The sequence below is a fragment of the Saccopteryx leptura genome, chromosome 7, assembly GCF_036850995.1.
Source record: "Saccopteryx leptura isolate mSacLep1 chromosome 7, mSacLep1_pri_phased_curated, whole genome shotgun sequence".
NCBI classification, from domain to species: domain Eukaryota; kingdom Metazoa; phylum Chordata; class Mammalia; order Chiroptera; family Emballonuridae; genus Saccopteryx; species Saccopteryx leptura.
Genome location: NC_089509.1, coordinates 115,739,640 through 115,764,130, shown reverse-complemented (window position 1 = coordinate 115,764,130; position 24,491 = coordinate 115,739,640). Strand labels below are relative to the sequence as shown.

General features: G+C 49.0%; 2 protein-coding genes across 5 annotated transcripts in view; one reads left to right on the top strand and one right to left on the bottom strand.

The window, feature by feature from the left end:
* Nucleotides 1-24,491, bottom strand: part of LOC136378883 (UDP-glucuronosyltransferase 1A1-like) — a 47,981-nt gene that overhangs the window by 13,111 nt on the left and 10,379 nt on the right. Inside the window, exon 1 of one of the 4 annotated variants that reach the window (XM_066346254.1) lies at nt 22,886-24,038. The exons of 1 other annotated variant lie outside the window; for it this stretch is intronic. In XM_066346254.1, the coding sequence (XP_066202351.1) occupies nt 22,886-23,755 (870 nt within the window). In that variant the 5' untranslated portion in view covers nt 23,756-24,038. Of the gene's footprint in view, nt 1-322; nt 1,241-13,155; nt 14,059-22,885; nt 24,039-24,491 lie in introns of those variants that run through there. 2 more of the 4 variants (XM_066346256.1, XM_066346255.1) reach the window with 2 other exon arrangements.
* On the top strand, nt 6,411-7,954 carry LOC136378884 (dnaJ homolog subfamily B member 3-like). Its single transcript, XM_066346258.1, has one exon. The coding sequence runs from the start codon at nt 6,780-6,782 to the stop codon at nt 7,524-7,526; it is 747 nt and encodes a 248-aa protein (XP_066202355.1). The 5' UTR covers nt 6,411-6,779; the 3' UTR covers nt 7,527-7,954.

Here is a 24,491-nt window from a genome sequence, read left to right as displayed (position 1 = left end):
GAACCCTGAACCCAGGGCTCTTTAAGCATATGGTATTTAACTCTTACTGCCTCTAATTGATGATTATCCACTGGAGCCCACAGAATTAAAGTCCTGAAGAATATTTCCTAAAGTCTCAGATCCAAAGACATAACCAAGAAGACAATGCCAAAGACAGACAGAAATTACAACTCAACCTAGGAAATTTGCAAGGTAGAAGTTAACACAAGAGGACATTTGAAACAAGGCATGCTCATTCAAACATATTTGCGGCAAATTCATCTATCTACCCAAAGTACTTGCGGGAATACAGGCTTGTAAATTTCCCACTCAGATTACACACCTGGGATAACGGGTTTTTGCCGGCGCAGTTGATCCCACCAACAAAAATCATATTGGGCATGATGGGTCTGGGGTAATTCTTCACAAAGTCACTTCTGAGAAGCCAGACCGACGCAGAGCTCATCAGGTCCTGGACAGTCACATCTTTCTGAAGGACCTCCGAGGCCAAGGACTCATATGGGGAATAAACCACATTGCACAGAAAATTCTCGGACAAGGCGATGAGGACGTTCTTCACCCGCTGCAGAAAGGTCATGCGATCTGTGTTAAAGGACAGACCCCTGGGCACATAGGATGGTGTGTTGGGGCACTGGGCACCCTGATAGTCCAGGCTGCATGGCAGTCCATTCAAGAAGAACACAGAAGGCAGAGACAGGTACTGGGCCACGATAGGGCCGCAAGGAAGGAAAGGGTCTGTCAACATGGCATCAAAGCTGCCTTCGGCCAGGGACGTCATCAGCTCTTCGTTGTGCAGTAAGTGGGAGCACGCGGACAAAAGCATAGCCGAGTCTTCTTTGACTTTCTTGTACGTTTTGATAAAACGCTGCAAGAAAGACTCTTTCTCAAATGCATTATGCCCAAGGCCGATAAAAGACGCTTGCAGGTCCTCCCTTCGGAACGGCACGGGGTACCTCTTCAAGGTGTAAAACGGTCCTTCGGTAATGTGCACCGCGGCGTCAGGCGATAAGACCACTACGTCGTGTCCCCTCTGATGCAACTGCTGGATGACCCCGCGCATGCTCAGCCAGTGACTGCCGTCCATGGGGACCAGCAACAGCCTCCCACCCCGGGACACAGCCGGACCGAGCGCACACAGCAGCAGGCCGAGGACAAGCGGACGTGGACCCTGGTACCCTGCCGCCATGGTGCCCTGGCCTTTGCTACCAAGACTTCATCTGCCAGAGGTTTGTCCTCGCCCATGTACCTGTTCCAAGAACCAATCTATACGCCAGGTTAATGTTTGATTGTGTCACGTGATGACGGCTGTCCGTCAGGTAAGGGTAGCAGGAAGTTCACTTCTCGAAATTAACAGGGCTTTACTAGGTTTCTTAACAGGCGACAAGAGTTTCAACTGGCTGGAATTTTTCAGCAACCGGGCAGATCACGTTCTTGAATGGACAGAGAAGGCAAAGCACCTCTAGCACTTCTTACTCGGTCACGTTGGTATTTCCGTGGACCAAGAGAGCGTTACCCGAGAGGAAAGAGTGCTATATGGTGAAAACTAGACTTCCTTTCCAGAAATGAAAGAGAAAGCTAACTATGCCTTTTAGGAAAAAAAAAAGAATAGGACATTGCAAGCCCACCTTTGACCCATGGAAACCTCTAAGAATGTCCTTCTCTGCAGTTCAATCATCTGTGATTCATTTATCCTACAAGTATTTACTGAATCCAGCCCAACGCTGGGCCTGGAGGCTCCCGCCTCCCCAGAACTCATCCTCCATCAAGAGAGACAGGCTGACGACTTACACAGATAAACAGACCCATTAGAGGTTGTGCAAAGGGCTAAGAAGGAACCGAGTGCTGACGGGATGGAGAGTGGTGGGAGCCGATTTGAGCACATGAGCACAGAGGGCCTTCTGCAGAACAGCCCTGTATTCATTCAGAGAGGCAGTGAGAAGAACTCTGTACATAAAAGACTAAAATAGACAACCAAACAAAACTCATACTTATCACAGGCCCACAGGGCTAGAGAAAGGAAGACACTGGGGAATTCTGATGACCTTGTTGAAGCAAAAGAGAGAGGTGAACAAAAATAATGTGTATTTATTGAGCATTCACCTCCTACCATGGGCCAAGTATGGTAGGAGGCACTTGACAACACATCTTAGGGGATCTCCTAGAATTATCCTGTACAGACGGATACAGTTATTCCCAGTTCACCAACAAAAGCACCGAGCCTCAGAGAGACAAAGGGATTTCCCAGAATCCTGCATTTACTCAGTAGCAGAACTGAGACCCAGGCCGTGACTGCCAGGGCCTAGAGACCCTGCTCTTAACCTCAATTCTCACTGGCCTCCCGCAGTGCCCGGAAAATGGTATGTGAGGCCACTATAGAAATCTACAACTGGAAGTCAGACGTAGAGCTGTGGTCCCCACCGTCGTTATCCAATCGAAATAAACAGAGAGGAGGCAGAGGGCAGGACTTTGGGACCAAGTACAATAGAATGTGCTCGTGCAGCAATACCCAGCACACACTGGTGCCCCAAACAACCAGGTGAAGGGTCAGGGAACAAACATGGCAGTTGCTTAATAGAAACGCCCCTGCTGCAGAAAGAACAAATTGGAGTGCAGACAGGACTGAGCATCTCGCTCTTTCCTCTTGGGATCAATTGCTGTTCTATACCATCCAAGGATGAAAGCACCCCCCCCCCAGTATTTGGACCATGAACACCAGTGGCCACCCATACTTGGGGGATCTGTTAGGAGAGTCATGGAGAAACTGCTAACTGTAAAGTGTTGGTGTCCTGTGGGGCACATTCACAGGACACCTCTTATTCTGCCACTTAGAGTAGGTCCTTAGAATCTCTTTTCCTTGTATGACCATTCTTCTTCCACAAACCTCCGGTCTTGGGCTGACAGATGAGCATACACACCTGTGTGCCCACACACACATGCACACGTACTCTAAAGTCCCCCACCCCACCCCACCCCAGCACTCTGCCCCCAGTACGAGTCTGGGGGAACAGAAAAGAGGGAGCAATGCTCCAGCTCAGGGGTCCCCAAACTACAGCCTGTGGGCTGCATGCGGCCCCCCACCGCACTTCCAGAAAGGGCACCTCTTTCATTGGTGGTCAGTGAGAGGAGCACAGGATGCGGATGCATCTGTATGTGGAGTACTGTATGTGGCGGCGCCGCAAAGCGCAGCGTCGCTCACGTACAGTACTACTTCCAGTGACGCAGGATGCACGAGTCACGGCTCCAGAAGCACATCATATCACTTGTTACGGCTAGCAGTGACAAATATGGAATTGGACATTGACCATCTCATTAGCCAAAAGCAGGCCCATAGTTCCCATTGAAATACTGGTCAGTTTGTTGATTCAAATTTACTTGTTCTTTATTTTAAATATTGTATTTATATTTGTTCCCGTTTGTTTTTTTACTTTAAAATAAGATATGTGCAGTGTGCATAAGGATTTGTTCATAGTTTTTTTTTTTGTTTTTTGTGTTTTTTTTGTATTTTTCTGAAGCTGGAAACGGAGAGAGACAGTCAGACAGACTCCCGCATGCGCCCGACCGGGGTCCACCCGGCACGCCCACCAGGGGCGACGCTCTGCCCACCAGGGGGCAATGCTCTGCCCCTCCGGGGCGTCGCTCTGCCGCGACCAGAGCCACTCTAGCGCCTGGGACAGAGGCCAAGGAGCCATCCCCAGCGCCCGGGCCATCTTTGCTCCAATGGAGCCTTGGCTGCGAGAGGGGAAGAGAGAGACAGAGAGGAAGGAGGGGGGTTAGCGAAGCAAATGGGCGCTTCTCCTATGTGCCCTGGCCGGGAATCAAACCCAGGTCCCCTGCACGCCAGGCCGACGCTCTACCGCTGAGCCAACCGGCCAGGGCCATAGTTTTTTTTTTATACTCCAGCCCTCCAACGGTCTGAGGGAGAGTGAACTTGCTCCCTGTGTAAAATGTTTGGGGACCCCTGCTTCAGCTAGTTGATGTGTCTTCATCTGCAATTCTGAAATTCATACTCCAGTTTCAACATTAAGGGCAATAATTCTCCTGAAGTCTCAATGTCACAAGAGTTCATCTGTAGATTATTACATGGAGCCAAAGAACTATAAACACAGTCACTGCTGTAATAATTTTATGACTTTCCTGCCTCATGCAGCCCCTCAGAGCTGCTTGGGACCTCTGAGCACCTAGATGGTTTGGGGCCCAACTCTGCCCATGACTAAGTTTACTAACATGAAAAGTAGGCAATTTACACTCCCTGCCAAGAGTTACAACCAAGAACCACTACTAAGCAATCCAAAATAACTTCTACCCGAGAACCTGAGCAGACCTGACATACAAAACCCACCGCTAGTTCTCCCATTCACCAAATACTTATGTGAAGCGTTGGCCCTGCTAGCACTGTGCTAAGAACGGGCGGCAGAAAACCAAGTCAGATATAGTTTGTGCCTATCAGGGGACTCCAGTGGACAAACACCCCGGTAACTACAGGACGCGGTGAGATGTGCTCTGAAGGGGGGACACAGGTGGCTAAGGAAACACAGAGCAGGGCAGAGATGTGGTCTTGCTCGGGGGACTACTGCAGAGTGGTTATCTGCAAAAGAGCTACTGGAACCCACTGGAAGACAATTTCTTTTTAAGGTGAAGCCAGTCGTTAAGGGACCCACCATTCCACGCACTCCTCGCTGCTTTGGTGGGAACAGGTTGCTTAAGCTCCCAAAGTAAAGGAGCTGCATAAACAAGTCCATTGACCTCTTGATAATGTATGAGACCTTCCCGGGCGGAACAAAGTGGTCTTTCTCTGTAGCTTTTTTTTCCTTTTAATTCTGCTGGTGTGCTTTAGCAGTGTGCATCTGTCTCCGGTCCCCATGTGTGCCTAGTTATCTATCTACATTTCTTATAGGCAGAGTTTCTGCATCAGCTTTGGAATCACTCTCTCAGGCAGGTGCCGGTCCATGGTTCTGCAGACCTTAGTACTCAGTAAATGTTTCTGCGTAGCTGTGATATCCCTTCTTCCTGTGCTCTAGGCCCCATATGCAAGCAAGGAAGTAGTGAATCCACATAATTCTTCCACTGCCTCTCAGATCCAGCTGCCATGCTCCTATTTCAGGGCTTCAGCCTCCCCCCCCCCCAGGGTCCCCAACCCCTATCTGTGTCTTCTGATTCCAGGCATCAGCAGCCCCTGCACGGCCCCACCCTACCACCACCACTGGTGAAACTCTGGCCAACAGCTTCCAAGGGCCAGAATGAAATTCAGACTCCTCAGCCTTGCCCTCATTGCTGGGAATGGACCCAGCCCCCTGTCCCAGTGCCTTCCTCCTCTCAAGCCATTCTGCTCTTCTGCCTTCTGCCTCTTTTCCTCCAGCCATTCTAAATCACTTGCTCTGCCACAAATATGCTTTGTAATTTCCCACATGGCTTTGTTCACCCTGGACTCTATTCCCATTCGGCTTCTTCCTATTGTCTATTGCGTGCTTACCGAGGGCCAGGTCCCCGGCTTTCCACTCAGTAAGGTTAAGGTCCTATAAAGTTGGCAATGTGTTCTGGCGATGGAGCCCATGCACCCTCCTGGATCTATCACCTTTTATGATGAAATGTTAAGAGTTCACTCGTTAATCATTTTCCTCTTAGAACTAAGTGACCTTTATTGGTGTTGTCTCACCCTTTATCAAAGCAAAAGATGCAGGGTCAGAGAGAAAATGAGAAAATGGAGATAAATCTGATGTCAAGAACTGTCAAAAATAAAATTGTGGTTGTGAGATAGCAATTTTAGTGGAAATAATCACAGCATCCCAAGTTTGGCCACACCCCTAGAAACGCAGCTGGCAAGTTTCAATCGTTTTGATATTGGGGCACTCTGGGGATCCCCAAGAATTTTTCAGGGGAATTTTACAAAGTCAAGACTATTTCCATAATCATGATATTGGACTTTGTCACTCTCGTTCTCTCATAGGTGTACAGGGGTAGGGAGAGGGGTTTCTCAGGGGCTTCAGGACATGTGGTATGGCCCTAGACAGAATGCAGAAGCAGATATAAAAACCTATGTCTCTTTGACCAAGCCAGAGAGATGCAAAAAAAAAAAAAAAAAAAAAGTAAAATGATGCCAATCTTCACTAAATCTTTTTGTTTTATAAAAGTAACTTTCCCATAAAAATGTGACTTAATGTTTGCATGTAATGGGTTTACTGTTAAGTTGAATAATGAACTTTTCTGACTTTTAATTCCGAATGGAGTAAGCATCGATAGACATTAATCCACCTAAACAAAAGCAGATGGGTCCTGCAGCCTAACAGTTGAGAGAACCGACAAAATAAATGACTGTCCTTCAGCCCAGGAGACAACTAAATTCACTCCACCTGTACCTCAGGCCAAGGGAAAGCCTGCAGAAAAGCCAACCTCAAGAAAATTATTCTGCACGGGTTAGATTCCTCTTGCTTGTATTGTATTTGGAGAACACAGGTCTACAGAGAGCCGGGAGGTGAGAGGTGCCAGTGGCGGGCGGGGCCTGGAGTGGGCGGGGCCTCTGCTCCCGCGGGAAACAGGACACAGAGCAAGCTGAAGCGTAGGGCGTGGGGTGGGGCACGGGCACGCCTGCTAGCTTGCGGTCAGGACACGGCCTCGCCCAATGAGCTGCGAGCTACGTCACAAGAGGCGGTCCTCCTGGGCGGCCCTTGCCGCACTGCGCAGTCTCCATGCTCCACGACTGCTCTCCACGCCGCTGCTCAGTGTTTCCGTAGCCCAAAGCCCGTGGCCTGTGGCCCGTGGGGGGCCACGCCCGGCGATCCAACATGGTGGACTACTACGAGGTGCTGGGCGTGCCCCGCCAGGCCTCCTCTGACGCCATCAAGAAGGCCTACCGCAAACTGGCGCTCAAGTGGCACCCGGACAAAAACCCTGAGGACAAGGAGGAGGCGGAGAGGAGGTTCAAGCAGGTGGCCCAGGCCTACGAGGTGCTGTCGGACGCCAAGAAGAGGGACGTCTACGACCGGTATGGCCAGGCGGGCGTGGAGGACGGCGGCGGCAGCGGCAGGCCCTTCGAGGACCGCTTCGAGCACCCCTTCGAGGACCCCTTTGAATGCATCTTCACCTTCCGCGACCCGGCCGAGGTCTTCAGGGAGGTGTTCCGGAGCCAGGACCCGTTCTCGTTTGACTTCTTCAGCGACCCACTGGAGAACATATTGGGGGATCGGAGGAGCTCCAGGAGAAGCAGACGCAGAGGGCCCGCCTCCTTCTTCTCCAGCTTCAGCGCGTTTCCATCCTTCGGGGGGTTTTCTTCTCTTGACACAGGATTTGATCCCTTCGCTTCCCTGGGCAGCGGGGGCCTTTCCTCCCTCTCTATGTCCTGCGGCAGGGGTGGTGGGATGGGGAACTTCAAATCCGTGTCGACCTCCACCGAAATCACTAATGGCAAAAAAGTCACCACCAGGAGAATCGTGGAGAATGGCCAAGAAAGGGTGGAAGTGGAAGAAGACGGAGAGTTAAAGTCCCTGATAATAAATGGCAAAGAGCAGTTGCTGCGCATCGACACCCAGTAATTCCACTCCACGTGTCACTGAAAGTGCATTGTGAGGACATTTTTGTTTCTTTGTTTGTTTGGAAGACTGCGCGTGAACTCTCAGAATAACTGCGCTCAAGAATGTATAAACAGCTCATGCCAACCAATGCAGATTTGTGCTTATTGTCAGGACCACAAGAGTAAGACCACTGTTTGTTTCTCTTTAAAAACTGTTGTAAAATGTCTGTATACGCTTTGCTATTTATTAAACAATGCTGAGGCAGGCGGTGTTAATTTCATAGTACTGAAGACAAAATGTTCAGCACAGCACCTTGAACGTTGCCTTTCCATTTTATTCGAAATAGCAATCAGCCAAGTAGTTTGCTCTGAAGTTAACATTGTCCAGATAAAACGGTTTACTTTACTTTTTTTGTTGTTGTTAGTTGCAAAAGATATGACTATATCAATAAGACCTCTGCTTAAAGATGGTTATTCGTTCCATATATATGCTGGTGACTTAGTAAGTGTTAACTGTTGTTTAAGGACAGTAAGCCCAGGCTTTAAAAGAAGATAACCATGGCAAAGTGGATGTATTGGTTTCCTGGGTGCTGTAACAAATTACCACATGCTTGGTGGCTTAAAAAACATACATCCACATTCATTCTGTTAAAAGATCTGAAGGTGGGAAGCTTAAAATCAGTTTCACCGAACTGAAATCAGTGTTGGCAGGAACATGTTAGGCAAAATAACGGAATTTCTCATATATTAGAACCATATTCAGGTCACTCGACTTCATAAAACATTGGTAGCAATGTCTCAAATTCATCAGTGCAGATCTGATTGCTAGCCTGGACCCATCTTGGGTCTACAACTATGACTGATGAAAATGTAATAAGCCTTTCTGTAAGGCTATACTGTATAAAACCAGCCCATTGCCATGCGCAGGAGGTATCTCATATGGAATTAGGATGACAGAAAGCCAGGTTTCACTTGGCATGTTGACTGTGTAAGGCAACATGCATATGTCTGAAGGAGTAGCTTTTTGTTGGCATAGTCTGTTACGCCAGCAAAAACCCTTTCTGGGTATGGTTGCTTGGGCATCACAAAGTGCCTCATTCCCCAGGGTCATCTCCAGGGAAAGGCTTGGGTAAAGCATGAGAGCAAAAAAGACAGTGAACTAGACCAACTGCAAAGACTGTAAGAGAATGGGTTTGGTACCCTTTAGTGCCCTTATAATAGTTTCCCTGTGGAGTGATATGCAAACTGTGCAGCAGGAATATAGGATTCAGCCACCACTGTCCCACAGGGGCACAGGGAGTCTGTAAAAACCACAGCAAGCAGTCACCATATAAAAAAATATCAGAATAGAACAGAACTTTTTTAAAATGAGGTCATTTGCTTGCCAGGCAAAGGAACTCACACCAGTGAAGGCATTCCCTGAGTAATTTGCTGGAAAAAAGGGTTGAGGGATCAGGGGGAGACAGGATGTTAGGAGTTTGGAAGTGATAGGAAGAAGGGTGCTTAGTTTCATGGTAGATATACCAATTAAGGGTCGAAACTTTACACTCTGAATAGGAGAATTAGTGCATTTGGATCTACACAGTTGGTTAAGAAGTCCCCATTGTTCAGTGGTCAGGAAAGCCTTCAGTTGGGTCCAGTAAAAGTCTGGCATCCCAGGGTCACTCGGAGGTCACGGGTGTTTAGCAGCACTGGCCGGTTCTAATAGTTGAGGATAAACACAACATTGAGTTTTGACATATCCTGGGTTAGTGCTCCTAAGTGGGAAGTTGCTCTTTTACAGAAGTATAAAGCATTTTATTTCAAGAACTTTCAAAATTGACCATCTCTTTTAAAATGTCTTGGCTCTGCCCTGACCTGTGGTGGCGCAGTGGATAAAGCGTCGACCTGGAAATGCTGAGGTCACTGGTTCGAAACCCTGGGCTTGCCTGGTCAAGGCACATATGGGAGTTGATGCTTCCAGCTCCTCCCCCTCTTCTCTCTCTCCTCTCTAAAATAAATAAATTTTATTTATTTATTTTATTATTATATATATATACTGCTGCTACAGACCTGTATATCAATTTTCATCTTTTATGGAAGAGTTTGAGAGGTCTTTCAGATCAAGAAAAAAAGTAATTTCCTTTGTTGCAAAGATGACCATCTCAAGTCCCCTGCCGGGAGTTCCCACCATGGAATCACTAAGCACCTTCCCACAGAGCACACCAGGCAGGGAGAGACACATTCCTATGAGTCTCAAGAGACCTGGAGACCTGTGACCATCTCAGCGGAATCCAAGTAGCCAAATGCTTCCCCAGGCTGGAGCTCCATACATAGCAGGTTTTAGTTCCGCTTTCCGCACACAACAGAAAGCTTTGGAAGAGAGAATGCTCTTCGAATAATCATTAAAGGATGTGTCTTCTCCTGTGGATCCATTCTTCTGTCTCCAAACAGAGAGAGAGAGAGACCTTCCTCATCTTAGGAAATCATTCACACAATGTTCATCTCTACGAATTTCTAATTCCACTTTCTCAATAAACACATAGTCCTTTTGTTTCCTCTGCTCCCACTCTCCTTTTAACCCTTTCAGTATAACTTCAATTACCAGCAATCCAGTGTGCCTACACTCCAAGACGTTGTCCATGGCCCCATTAATATAATAGCCTGTTGATCTTTATCCCACTCAGCCGAATTCTGTACTTTTTAGTAACTTAGAAAACTCTTCCTTCCACCAGCATGCAACTTGTAGTACACCCAATCAGAAGTAAGCTTTGTTAAGGTGGAGTTCTCTAAAGGGACCTCATTTTTCTTCCCACTTAAGGGATAAGAATATGCAAGACCAGGGGGAGTGCTTCATTTGATGTAACTACACTTGACAAAATTGAGAAAAATTCTTTGCCTTAGAGCCTTATGAAAACAAAATTATTCATTGAAAATGAGCATATTCCTATCATTGGAGGGGAGGAGGCAGTAACTGTCTTGAAGTAAGCCAAAAATGAATCTTTTTAAATGCACATTGAAAGTTAAAAATATCACAGATGATAATGCGGAAAGTAAAATCAGTGATACATCAGAAAAATGGAGGAGATAAAGTTGGAGAGTAAGATGATAGTAACATAGATTGGAAAATAGAAAACTATGGGTGGCAGGCATTCCCAAAGGAACGAGAACAAAAATTTCAATAACTTAGAAGAAAACTTGAAAGTTTTCAGTAAGATCAGGCTTTACCTTTAGGCTTAGCATGCGTGGTAGGCACAAGGTGGCCCTGTAAATATGTCCACATTCTAATCCTGGAACTTGTAAGAACGTTACCTGGCATGGCAGAAGGGACTTTGTACATATGATTAAGGATCTTGAGATGTGGAGATTCTCTTAGATTATCTGAGTAAACTCAGTGTAACCACAAGAGTACCAATGAGTGAAAGAGGGAGGCAGGAGAGCAGAGATTTAAAGGTGCAACACTTCACTTACATGGAAATGGAAAAGTGCCAGAGAATTCCCAAAGCAACAAAATCTTGTTTAAAAAAAAAGAAGGAATAAAATTAAAGTATATACATGTGTGAATGAATGGAATTCTTACATCAAAAGAAACTGTTGGAAGAGGATTTTTTTTAATGTCATTAAAAATTCTTTAAGCAAACTTTTTATGAAGTTTTTAAGTTAAAAATGGATGACTTCACATATATGGTAAAATGATATTTGGCAAGGATGGCAAGACCAATGGGAAAAAGACAAGGCTTTTCAACAAATGTTGCTGAGAAAACTGGCCATCTATATACTAAAGGATGAAGCGGGACCCTTACCTAACATCATATAGAAATATTAACTCAAAATGGATCGAAGACCTAAATGTAAAACCTAAAATTACAAGACTCCCAGAAGAAAACACAGGACAAAGCTTCAAGACACTGGATTTGGCATTGGATTTTGGATATGACACCAAAGATACCAGTAATGAAAAAATAGACAAATTGGACTTGATGACACTTTTTAAAATTTGTGTATCAAATGATACCATCAACAGAGTAAAAAAACTTCCCCATGATGGAAGCAAAGATTTACAACTCATTTATCTGATAAGTGATTAATGTCCAGAATATATGGAGAACTCCTAAAATTCAACAATAACAAAACATTCAAAAATGGGCAAACGACTTGAATAGACATTGGGCTCCAAAGAAGGTTTACAAATGGCCAATAAGCACCTAAAGAGATGCTCAACATCACAAATCACTATAGAAATGCAAAGCAAAACTACAGTGAGAGGCCACCTCGCACATATTAGGTTGGCTACTTAATAATAGCGTTGCAAAGGATGTGGAGAAATTGAAACCCTTGTGCACTGTTGGCGGGAAGGTAGAATGGCACAGCCACTGTGAAAAATAGTATGCTGGTTCCTCCAAAAAGTAAAAATAAAATTTCCATATAATCCAGCAATTCTACTTCTGGATAAAAACCCAAAATGATTTAAACCAAGATCTTAAAGAGCATCCATATTCACAGCAGCATTATTCACAGTAGCTAAAAAGTGAAAGAATCCAAGTGTCCATCTAAGTAAGGATAAACAGAGAAGCAAAATGTGGTGTATCTATACAGTGTAATATTGTCCAGCTTCAAAAGATAGGAAATTCTCATATATAGCACATGAATGAAATTTGAAGACATTATGCTAGGTGAAATAAGCCAGTAACAAAAAAACAAATATTGTATAATTTCATTTATATGAGATAGCTAAAGTAGTCAAATTTGTAGAGACTACTACTTTATGATGGTTGGCAGGGCTGGGGAAAGAGGGAAGTGGGGAGTAGTTGTTTAATGGGTATAGAGGTTCAGATTTTCAGAATGAAAAGAGTTCTGGAGATTTAATTGCACAACAATTTGAAGTACTTAACATTGCTAAACTGTACACATAAAAATGGTTAAGGGTAATACATCTTAGGTTAGGTTTATTTCACCACAATTTAATTTTTTTTAAGGCTAACTAGGAAGAAAATACAACAGCAATACGATCATGTGCACTAATCCTGCAACTATATAAGCAAAAACTTAAAATTTTAAATATAAATTGAGCAAAATTTAGTGAAATAGGGAATAGTTTAAGACAATTTTTTCAAAATTGAATTTTAAATGACATGTGGCTTTCATTATATTTCTATTGGTCCTTTCTGAGACAGGACCACTATAAGCTATCATGTCAACAAATACAGTTTGCTGGTTCCTTTATCCTTCCACTGAACACCCACTTCAAGCAAAAAACCCTTGATGGATCTGATCACAACTCAATTTCTCTGCTCCTACACAGCTGAAGAAAATTGCACGACCTTGAAGACAGCACCTTTAAAAAGGCGAAAGATTTATACGATATGAAGAGAAACAAGAGTATATGAAGACAGCACCTTTAGAAAAGGACCATCTTGGGTGAATCACACCATTGCTTGTACATCCTATTACGGAACTTCACCCCTGCCCCTCATTCCTCTTAATGACCATTGCAAACCTGAACTACACCACTGGAGGCACTCGAACAGTTGATCTCACCAGGACCGTTTGGTGGAAAAGGAGAGGTAGAAATCTACAGAACGACTGGGAGGCACATAAGCGCTTGGAATTAGTTTTAAAAATCAAATGTGTTCAACTTGGCACACCGATTGGATAGAAGCACTAATACAGACCTGAGATAGCGGCTTCCTGTTGGCACAGTTGATGCCCCCGATGAAGACCATGTTGGGCATGATCGGCCTGGGGTAGTCGAACACAAAGTCGCTTCTGAACAGCCACACGGATGCGTAGCCGAGAACATCCACCAACGACACCTCTCTCTGAAGAAGCTCGGAGGCCAGCCTTGCATACGGAGGCCAACAAATGTGGCATATGTATTGCAGGGCCAGAGGGTAGAGCACATTCTTGACCCTTTGCAGGAATGTCATGTGGTCTGAATTCTCTGTTAAAAGCCTAGGTATATATGAGGAAGGATTTGGGCACTGGGTGCCCTCAAAATCTAAGTTACATGGAATATTACGCAAGAAAAACACAGCAGGAAGCGACAGGTACTGAGCCAGCATTGCCCCGCAGGGGTAGACGGGATCTGTTAACAGCACATCGAAGGCACTGGCGTTCAGATGCCTCAACAGGTCCTTGTTGTGCACCAGCTCCTCACAAGACTTCTGAAAGACTGCAGACGTATTTTTCAAAATTGGCATCATTTTAAAAAATTTTTTCAGAAAATGTTCACTTTCAAAAATCACATTAATCTGGCCCCCTAGGAGATACTGAAATTCATCCTGGGTGAAGGGAATGTCATAGGTTTTCAGGGTGAAAAAGTCCTCCCTCTTGACATGCATAGTCACCTGTGGTGAAAGGACCACTGCTTGGTGGCCTCTGGAGTGGAGCTCCCGCACGACCTCCCGCATGCTGAGCCAGTGGCTGCCCTCCATGGGCACCACCAGCACCTTCCCGCCCTCCGCCCGGGGCCCGACACACAGGAAGAGCAGTAGCCCCGTGAGCACCAGCAGGGGCAGCTGGGGTCCTGCGGCCATCTCCGTAGACGCGAAAGCAGTTCATGTTCCCTGTGTCTCCTACACCTGTTTTCTTTGTCTTATCGTATCATCAAGCCAATTAACAGGATTGGCATGTCATTGGAGGGCAAGGTGCCCTACTTAGGTTAATCATTATAGAATGCCCTTCCTTCAACTGTTCCCCTTTCACCACTGGCCTTTCACCCTCTGCTCTTCCTGGGGTGAGAGCGAGCCCCCTGATTTTGGAGAAATTCAACTGAGTCTGCTGCTCTCTCCAGGGGACTTCCTAGTTCACTCTCTTGTTTTTCGTTCCATTCCCCAAACAAGGTTGTGGATGCCCGTGTCCTCTCTTCGCCACCCACTCCTGTTCACCGTGTCTTCGGGGCTGGGACTGAGGTCTGAGGAGCCACCAGTGCCTAGTCCTCACCTCCATTCAAAGCTCTCTGCTGGATGTGACCATATTTGATCATTCTTTCCTCCTATTGGCGGGTAAAATAGAGCACACCCAGAAGATAGACACAACATTGCTGAGACAGCTTTCTCTAACGGGACGGGGACCCTTGCTCTCTGGTTTCATTCCTCTTCCACACAGGACAGCTCTTGCAATACTCAGGGAAGCATCTACTTGAAGCAGCTGTCCAGTGTGGAAATACCTGGAGAAACCCTGAACTGGAGACTTGAAAACAGCACACGGGTTTGTTGAGAAGTCTACACCTACCTCGTGGAACGAGAGTTGCTATTGTCTGAAGCATAAGTGGGCAGTGACGCAATGGGGTCACAGAGTACCCTCCCCCCAGGGCCTGCTCACCACAGGACAGGAGGGAGCTGTCACCTGGCTCAGACCAAGCTCTGCCTGAGTTCCTTTTTTTTTTTTTTTTTTTTTTTTTTCATTTTTCTGAAGCTGGAAACAGGGAGAGACAGTCAGACAGACTCCCGCATGCGCCCGACCGGGATCCACCCGGCACGCCCACCATGGGGCGACGCTCTGCCCACCAGGGGGCGATGCTCTGCCCATCCTGGGCGTCGCCATGTTGCGACCAGAGCCATTCTAGCGCCTGAGGCAGAGGCCACAGAGCCATCCCCCGCGCCCGGGCCATCTTTGCTCCAATGGAGCCTTGGCTGCGGGAGGGGAAGAGAGAGACAGAGAGGAAGGCACGGCGGAGGGGTGGAGAAGCAAATGGGCGCTTCTCCTGTGTGCCCTGGCCGGGAATCGAACCCGGGTCCTCCGCACGCTAGGCCGACGCTCTACCGCTGAGCCAACCGGCCAGGGCTTGAGTTCCTTTTCTCCTGGACGCGGAAGGCTCCCATCTCCTGCTGCTCTGTCTAGGGCAGGGACGTACCTTCACCTGGCTTTTAATACATTCTGCAGGTCGTGTTTGGGCTTTTCTGCAAGGTCGTTTATACTCCTAAGTCCTCATAAGGACAGATTCCTCCAGAACAGGATGGGCTAGATAATCGGTGGGTTCCTTCCGAGGGAGGAGCCCTGTGCAGCCTCATGGGTCACATGCCTGTGAGGCCAACCCCACTCCAGAAAGTGACTCCCATATGTGCTTGGCTGCCGCCTCCTTGTCCTGTTCGCCCCGGGGCAGGAGAGGGGACGGTGATGTGGGTGGGCTCCTTGAGCTGAGCTGTCCAACTCATCTCTCTCACTGAGTGTGCCCTTCCGCATCCGAGGTCACCGGGATGCGAGGCTGAGACTCCCCTTTGGGAGGAAATGACCCCTGTGAGAGATCCCACCACCGGACAAATGCGTGCATGCCAAGGCACTTCCCATGTAACACCAGCCACCCTGGGTAGGCAGCGTCTGGTTTAACTCTTCCTGGTAGGTTTTGAGCCTAATGTCCCGGTTCTCTTCCTGCCTCTCCCAGCAGCGACTTCTCTGTTCCCCTTTTCAGATCCCCTTCCTGTCAGACACATACTGTGTGTTTCCCCCCAAGGCTCCGTTTCTGTTCTCTACTCCCAGGTTAAATCCCAGCTATCATTTCTGTCCTCCAATCACTTCTACAAAAAGCCAGGCAGCGTTACTTGTGTGTGTAGGCTCGGGGCTGCTCGAGTCTTACATTAAAGGCGGGGAGGGCGAGTATTCAGAGCCGATAACTGGGAAGGCTCTACCTCAGGTTTGTGATCGGTGCTGCTGCCACTGCTGTGATCATCATTTAGCAAGAGAAGCTGCCATCAAGGGTTCTTGCCAATATCAGTGGCAGACGCTGCAAGTCACCAGGGTTGGGTCACCTTCATGCTGGTAAGAACTCAGTAAATAGTCCCTGTTCCCTGTATAGTGTAACCACACTGGACACCTGCCGGAGGGCCATCTTTCCAGCTTTTGTCACGGTGATCATCTGCCTTGTGGTTACAGTCTAGCCAGATGAGAGGGGATAAGCCCAACAGGAAGACGGCCGTAACCTAGGGGACGGGGGTGGTGATGGTGTTTGCTCTGCTCCGGTTGGATAGAATCAATGAAGAGGCACGCAGCGCCCTGGGAGGGACGACTTCACATTGTAACCATCTTGGTTTTGTCCCAGATTCATGCAAGGCCAAACAACATCTCACTGGGATTTTAACACGGCAGAAAATAAATTTAACTCACCTGGAAGCAATCTGGTCTCCTGGTGCTACAGGAGTAGCTCCTATCAGACCAGTGCTCTCACAGGTAATGGTTACAAATTTTTACCAAAAAAAAAAAAAAAGTTTGAGATGTCTGAAAGCACTAGAGAGAAAGCAAAAACAGGCAGAAACTGTAGGGGAAGAGGGGACAGCGATGACGGGGGAGTCGGAGAGTGGCCAGAGGCCCGGGTCGAGGTTCCCTGCTCCTCTTAGCACCCAGCTTGCGGATGTCCACCCACACCCACTGTACTAGCTCCTCCCTGTTAATAGCGAGTTTACCTACAACTCACTTGTCTCCGTGTGGCCAGAGGGTGGCCATCACCTCAGTGAGCCCTTCACCCCAGGAAGCCAGCACCACCCTGGACCAGTAGGGCTGAGAAGCCCACAGGGTATGTTTCCTCAGCAACCCTGTTCACTGCACCGTCAGAACTGGGTACCCATCCCAGGAGAGAGCTCCAACTTCACGGAGGACAGTGAAGACCACTGCCGTGCCAGCCACCAGGGACAGACAGCCCAACACCTCTGCCCATTGCATCTTATTATTGGAGTCGCCAAGAAGAGTACAATGTAGCCACACACTGGATGCAACACGCTTTACTGGCATGGGGAAGAGGCAGGGTGAGATCCGCTCCCACACTGATCCTCCCCGGCCCGCAGGTGTCTACAACAGGGGACGCAGAGCAGTTCCCCCACATGCACCCCTACTGTGCTGCAGCAGAGCCACCCTGTTCCCTCCCCTCAGAGGACAGATAGAGCAGTAGAGCTGGCCGGGTGCCGTGGGACCCACACGCTGCAAACGAAGGCAGAGGAGCATTCTTTGCGCCTGAAACCCGAAAGACGTCCGCACACAAGGTGATCAGGTGGCACAGGCTCATGGTGGGGAAGACTTCCCAGCCCAAGGCTCTTTGGGTGAGGCCAAGCCACGGTTGGAGCCACACCCCGCCCTTAAAACTCATTCTCAAGGGCTCTGATGTCCTCCCCGTACTTTGCACAGAGGCATGGCGCTGGCAGGAAGCACTCTGAGCAGTGGGAGAGCTGAATGGCTCGGCAAACTCCCAGAGCATGCGAGCAGGAAGCAGGGGGCTGCCGGCAAATGTGGCATTCACTTCCTGGGGCTGCTGAGAAGTGCCCGTCCTGGGGGACTTAGGACAAGGAAGATGTACTGTGTTGTCTCACGATCTGGAGGGCAGAGCCCAAATCAGGGTGTCAGCAGGGACAAGGTCCCTGTGAAGGCTCTAGGGGGGGGCGTTTCTTTGCCTCTCCCAGCTCCTGGTGTTTGCCTGGAATCCTTGGTCTTCCTGGGCTTATAGATGCATCTCTCCAGTCACACATCCGTCTTCTCCCTGGGTCTTCTCATTGTCTTCCTCTGTATATGTCTGTCTCTGTATCCAGATTCCTCCCTTGTATAAGGATGCCATTCATATTGGATCCAGGTCCACCCTAATAGCCTCGTGTTAATTAACTTGGTGACCTCCGCAGAGATTGTTTCCAAAGAAGGTCGCGTTCTGAGGTGCTAGGGCTTAGGACTTCAACATGTCTTTTTGGAGGGGGTCTCAATGCCGCCAGCCTTGTGCGCCAAGCAGGAGAGTCTGAGCTTTCTCCTAGAGCCTGGGGCAGCCACTGAGGTTGGTGTGGTCGTTGGCATTACGTTCCTGAAATGTCCCTCTTGCAAAGAAGTAGGGAGTGATTTAGAGGGGGTCAGCCTGGACCCAGGGAGTCCTATTGGGAGCCTGTTGGTGAGAGTTGAGGGCCTGAATCAAAGCTACAGAGGCACTGGGGACAGTGCAGATAACTCCAATGTTTGTCAACTGATGAGTAGATACACGCGTGGTATATCCGCGGAACAAATCACTCAGTAATAAAAAGTAATGCTACAATGTGGATGAACCTTGAAAACATTATGCTGAGTGAAAAAAAGTCAGTCACATTATTATATGATTCACTCTGAATGAAATGATCAGAATAGGCAAACCCAGAGAGAAAGACAGTGGATTAGTGGTTGCCAGAGGTCGGGGAGAAGAGGGAAGGAGGAGTAACTGCTTTTTGGTACAGGAGGATTTTTTTGGTGAGTGATTAAAAATGTTCTAAAAATGATTGTGGTGACGCTGTACAACTCTGTGATTATACTGAAAACCACTGAATTGTAACCTTTAAATGAATTGTATGGTAGATGAATTATATCTCAATATAAAATAGCTCACTTAATTTCATTCTCCTCGAATTGTCTAAATTACAAGTCAACTAAGTGTCTGGTTTTTCAGTTACTTATGTTGAATACTTTTTTTTTTAACCTTTACCCATTCTAGTATTTAGCCACTCTATGGATAACTGCTTAGTAACAGAAACAGTGCTCTCAAAATGTTCCACACATTTGTTAATCTCCGAAATAAACAGTCATGAAAGATAAACACGGGATTTGGAAAGAGAAGCCAACCAGAGACTATAAGAACTGTAGACATTGGCCCGAGTCGTGTATTTTGAAAAGTGCTTATTAAGAATGACTTGGCATTTTGGGGTTTGGTTCCCCTGACTTGTTTGAGAGCTCAATCCTCAGCTCAACCAATAAATGCTGAGATTGCAGGCTGAGTGGGTGCTGCTGGCAGGGGCCCTTATGGAGGGGGGCGGACAAGGTGAGCTCATGGGTGGGCAAAGGAGGCTTGGTGCCCCTCACCGCCCAGCTCCAGGCCCTGCTGGGTAGAGGTCGCTGAGAGTCACTTGGAATTTATTCAGCTCAGCATTTCTCAATTTCAGCATTATTGACATTTTGGCCCACATAACTTTCTGTTAGGAGCGAGTGAATGGGTATTTCTTGTCCTTTGTAAGAATTTTAACAACATCCTTGGACTTTGGCTAGTAGAGGACAGTGCCGCCACCTCTCCCCATTGTGACACCAAATATGTCTCCAGACATTATCCCCTGAGGGACAAAATCACCCTCATTTGAGAACCACTATCTAGATGATTCCAGAACACAAGAGGAGAAATCTTGGGAACAGAGAGCTAGTCCTGAGGAATCGGGATCTGTTACACTCAGGAAATGCTCCCCAGAGAGTGTGCAGGTGCAGGGAAACTACACTGTTTTTGTCACCTCACAGAGAGTTTCAGCTTGTGTTGAGTGAAGGTGCAGAGATAAGGGGAGTAGGGGCCCGAAGGCCCACAAAGCTCTCTCTCCTTCTCCTCTCTCTCTCTCTCTCTCTCTCTCTCTCTCTCTCTCATGCACTTTTATGTGCTGCCCATGGGACCCTCAAACAACCCGGACAGGGCTGAGCAAGCCTTTGGCCTCATTTTCAGACGAGGAAGCAGAAGTCCACCACAGAGCAGGCTGGGCAGAGGGGATGTGCAGGTCCGGGAGCCTGGCTCTGGCCAGGACTCACCTCCAAGGTCCGTGTTGCTCTGATGGGGGGAGTAGAACCGGGGGTTTTTGGACACTTTGAGCTGCTCGCTTGCATTGCAAGCGGAAGACACCAGGATTTATCTGAATTCCTTTGTTCTAATAGTAGCACTCCAATGGCCCTTCTAATAATGAGATGTGAAGCTAAGAGCTCTTCTCAGATGAAGATGTTGAAACCTGAGCCTCCCAACAGAAAAAGAAGTCAGCCAAGAGACAACAAACGGGGTCTCGACTGACTAAGAAGGACATGGGAGAGAGTGTCCTCACAGCCAGCCTGATCCAGAGCCCCGGGGGGGGGGGGAGGGCAGAGGGAAAGAAAGGTACCTGCGAGAACGTGGCACGGACACGACTGCTTTGGGGCCAGGTGACAGTGTGCACGCACGGGGCAGGGGAGGAAGCCCTAGGCAGGGCCGCCTGGCCTCTGAGAGCCTCCCAGTGGGAACCCCCAGCCAGGCAGCCGAGGGGTTTCTCCGCGGCATCTTGGGCAGAGACACCAGAGAAGCCTCTGAGGGGGCCGGGGTCCTCCTGGGGTGGAGGAGGCTGGAGGGGCTGTGGTTAGAGTCACACTAACGTGGGCATACGTGGGAAGGATCTGGTGCCGCCCCCACGGGCAGGGCCAGGGGCGCGCGGGCTACCCTGGGAATCGGTGCGCTCTCCTGGGCTGTGACTCAGAGTGTGACCCACGGAACACTCGCCAAAGGCTCTGGTTTCCCAAAGGCTGGGCGCATATTTAAAAAATATATCAGGGGCCCTGGCCGGTTGGCTCAGCGGTAGAGCGTCGGCCTGGCGTGCGGGGGACCCGGGTTCGATTCCCGGCCAGGGCACATAGGAGAAGCGCCCATTTGCTTCTCCACCCCCCCCCCTCCTTCCTCTCTGTCTCTCTCTTCCCCTCCCGCAGCCGAGGCTCCATTGGAGCAAAGATGGAAAGATGGCCCGGGCGCTGGGGATGGCTCCTTGGCCTCTGCCCCAGGCGCTAGAGTGGCTCTGGTCGCAACAGAGCGACGCCCCAGAGGGGCAGAGCATCGCCCCCTGGTGGGCGTGCCGAGTGGATCCCGGTCGGGCGCATGCGAGAGTCTGTCTGACTGTCTCTCCCCGTTTCCAGCTTCAGAAAAATACAACAACAACAACAACAACAAAAATATATATATATATCAGTATATGTTTGAAAGCAGGCCAATAGTTACCCAAAACAACATGCCTGCTGAATTACTATGCAGAAATCTTCATTGTTTATTCATTTGAAAGTGTCCGGTTATTTCTGGAGCTAAATAGGTTTCCACACTTCTAATGGCCACTTGTCTTCTTTACGTTGTGTATATTGCCTGATCATGATATTTGCCCACTGAGGAGTGGTCAGGGAGATTTTCAGCAATAAATCGGGCCTTTATTTTTTCTGACCCATAACGTGTCTTTAAAAAAAAAAAAACAATTTATTGAGACAAAGCCCTGCAACAAAACAAACCGTTCATTTTCAAGTGAACGATTCCGTGGCCTTCAGTACCTCCACGAGGCTGTGCCCCTACCACCTCTGTATGACCCCAAAACGTCCTCATTACCTTAAAGCGCACATTTTGTTTCATGCTGTTGAAACGGTTTGATCATTTGACCAAAGGAACTTGATCTGAATCGCTGTAATTTAGCCTCTCATAATGATAAACACAAGTTGCTAAGTGCACATTGTTCTCTGCGGCGAGACGCAGGGACGATGCCTGGGATGTGGACGGACAGACGGACATCAAGCACATGTCAAGTTTCACAGGGCTCAGAAAGCATGGTCGCTACCATCTGGTTTTTGGATATGACCAAATACAGTTTGTGTGTTTTTTAAATACATGGTTAGTACCAAGGTACCAAAACTGATATTTTCCCTTCTCATGCCGAGTATTTCTTACTACACTTTTGTTTGTTAACGTCTTGATTAAGTGCTGCCGACACAGGAGATTTCTGTTTCAGGCCCCGTGCTCCCCAGAACTCGTCCAGTTATGCTCACCACCCTTGGCCCTGCTGGCTCCTAGCTGCTGTTTGCTGTGTTAACACAGAAATCAGCAGATGGCAAAGAAGGCCGGTAAAAATCTTGGAACCTATGTGAGGCTTTCTTTCTGATTTAAAAACAAACAAAAAACGCATTGGAAAAGAGAATTCTGGTATGACTGACAGGCAGAGTGATCTGGAGCCTTTTAAAGGTATACATAGTAAAACAATAACCCAAGAAAATCCACCCAAACTCACAAGTTTTCATTTTCCAAAGTCGTGCTCAGCCCTCTTCCCCACGTGCCAGAGGGTGTCTACAAAGGCTTGCCTTAGGTCAGAGGTCAACACGCCTTCTCTGTCAAGGATTAGATAGTAACGAAGTAGGCTTAGTGGACCACCTACATCTCCATGCCAGATTTCTTATTATTGTTTTCAACATCCCTTTAAAAATATAGAAACTATTCTTAGCTCTGGGCCATCTAGCAACAGGCTTCTGGGTTGATTTGGTTCATCGGCTGTAGTTTGCTGACCCCTGGTTTCAGGCTGGGGAAAAAAGCCATGACATGGAGTTGGAAGAACAGGTGTTTACCCAGACTGTCCTCTTAATCTCTTTCTTCAACAGGTAAGGGTAGGATTCGGCCTGGAAACTCCTAAGACTCACCTGTGACTGTCCCCAGATTACCTAGCTAAAAAGTATCTCCTGCCTTCGCCAGGCATGAGCCCTGTTTTCATTCAAAGCCTCGGCATCATTCAGAAACCTCAGGTCTCCTCCACCCTCTCTTTCACACCTGGCACCTCCTCCAGGCAGCCCTCCCAGGTGACCGTCACTGGAGGAGCCAAATGAGCGGGGGAAGCAGAAGGTGTAAGAACGATGTCTGCCCCTGAAGAAGCAGGGTGATCACAAAGAGGTAAAGCCACCCACCTGAGGTAGAGCCTCCTTCTCCTTCTTACAGTTGCTCCCCCCGATGAAGACCATGTTGGGCATGACTGGTCTGGGGTACTCGAACACAAAGTCGTATCTCAAGAGCCAAACGGAGCCCTTCCGATATAAGGTGGGTAAGTGCACATCCCTCTTGAGGAGGTCTGAGGCCAGCTCTTCGTACTTGGAATACAGACAGTAAAAGAGAAAGTCCTCCAGGTGACTGACAAGGAAGTTGGCCACCCGTTGGGAGAAGGTCATGCGGTCTGAGAACTGGGTGTAGCACCTGGGGATGTAGGACGTGGGGTTCGGGCTCCGGCTGAGCTTGTGCTCCAGGGCGCAGGGGAAGCCCCGGAACAGGTACAGGGACGGCAGGCCCAGGTACTCGGCCAGGATCACCCCGCAGGGCAGCGCCGGGTCCGTGAACAGGGCGTCGAAGGCGCCCTCCCGGAGGAAGCGCAGGGTGGCGGAGTCCCTCAGGAGGCTGTGGCAGTTGGTGAAGAACATGTCCACCACGATCATGTTGTTGCTGTACTCCGTGAGGGCCGCCGTCAGGCGCGAGCGCTCGGCGAAGTGTCCGTTCCCGAAGGCGCGGAACCGGTCCCGCAGCTGCGCCTGGTCGTAGGGCACCGGGTAGATTCTCCTCGTGTAGTGTTTGGACTCTTTCAGAAGCAGGTTGACCTCCGGCACGAGCACCACGATGTCGTGGCCCCTGTCGCTGAGCATCTCAACTATCTCCTTCATGCTGAGCCAGTGGCTCCCGTCCTGAGGGACCACCAGCAGCCGGTCACCCAGCACCGGGCCCCAGAGCGCCAGGAGGAGAAGCCCCGCGGGGAGCCCCCGGGGGGCGCGGAGCCGGAGCCGGCAGGCCATCCTGCCGGAGAGCAGGTCGCAGCGGAAGGCAAGGGCTTCCCCTCCCTACCCTGCAGGGCTCCTGGCCGCCTTCCCCGCCTGCCTGCCAGCCCGGCCGCGGCCCAGACCCGGCCTGCCCCTCCTGGCTCCGGACAGTGCCCTTACAAGTACAGGAGCCTAAATTAATATTTAACTGTTTTTAAGCACACCTGAGCCAACTTGGCTTCTTTGCCTTTGCCTGAGCTTTTGGGTTGAACTTGTCTTTGTCTGGGCCCACCCGCCTGCCTCTGCCGGGTGGGGACACTGGGCGAGGCCCCGGGCATGGCGCGGCAGCTCCCCCGAGCACCGATGAGTGTGCAGACAGTGCCCGTCGGGCTCCCGCCTCCTGTCCGCTTGCCTCCCAGCGGAAAGGAAGCGTGAGCAGAGGCCAGATGCAGGGTTTGAACAGCACAGTGGAGCTGCCCGCCCCACACCCTGGTCACCACGGCGGCGGCCGGATGAAAAGGCGGGCACAGAGGAGTCTGGAGGACCTGCCCCCCGCCCCGGCTGTATCACTGTTATTGAAGGGTTCTGTTCCATCAGAAGACAGACTCTCATTCTCACGTAGGTGCCCTGACACCACAGTCCCCACGCTGTGGGGAGGAGCACAGATTCCAGAGCCGGCCTTCCCCTTCTGAGTTGGGAGACCTCCCTCCCTTCACCGGCAGGGCTGCACCTGTCAGGTGAGCTTGCTTCCGTGCCTGCCCCAGGGGGCTGC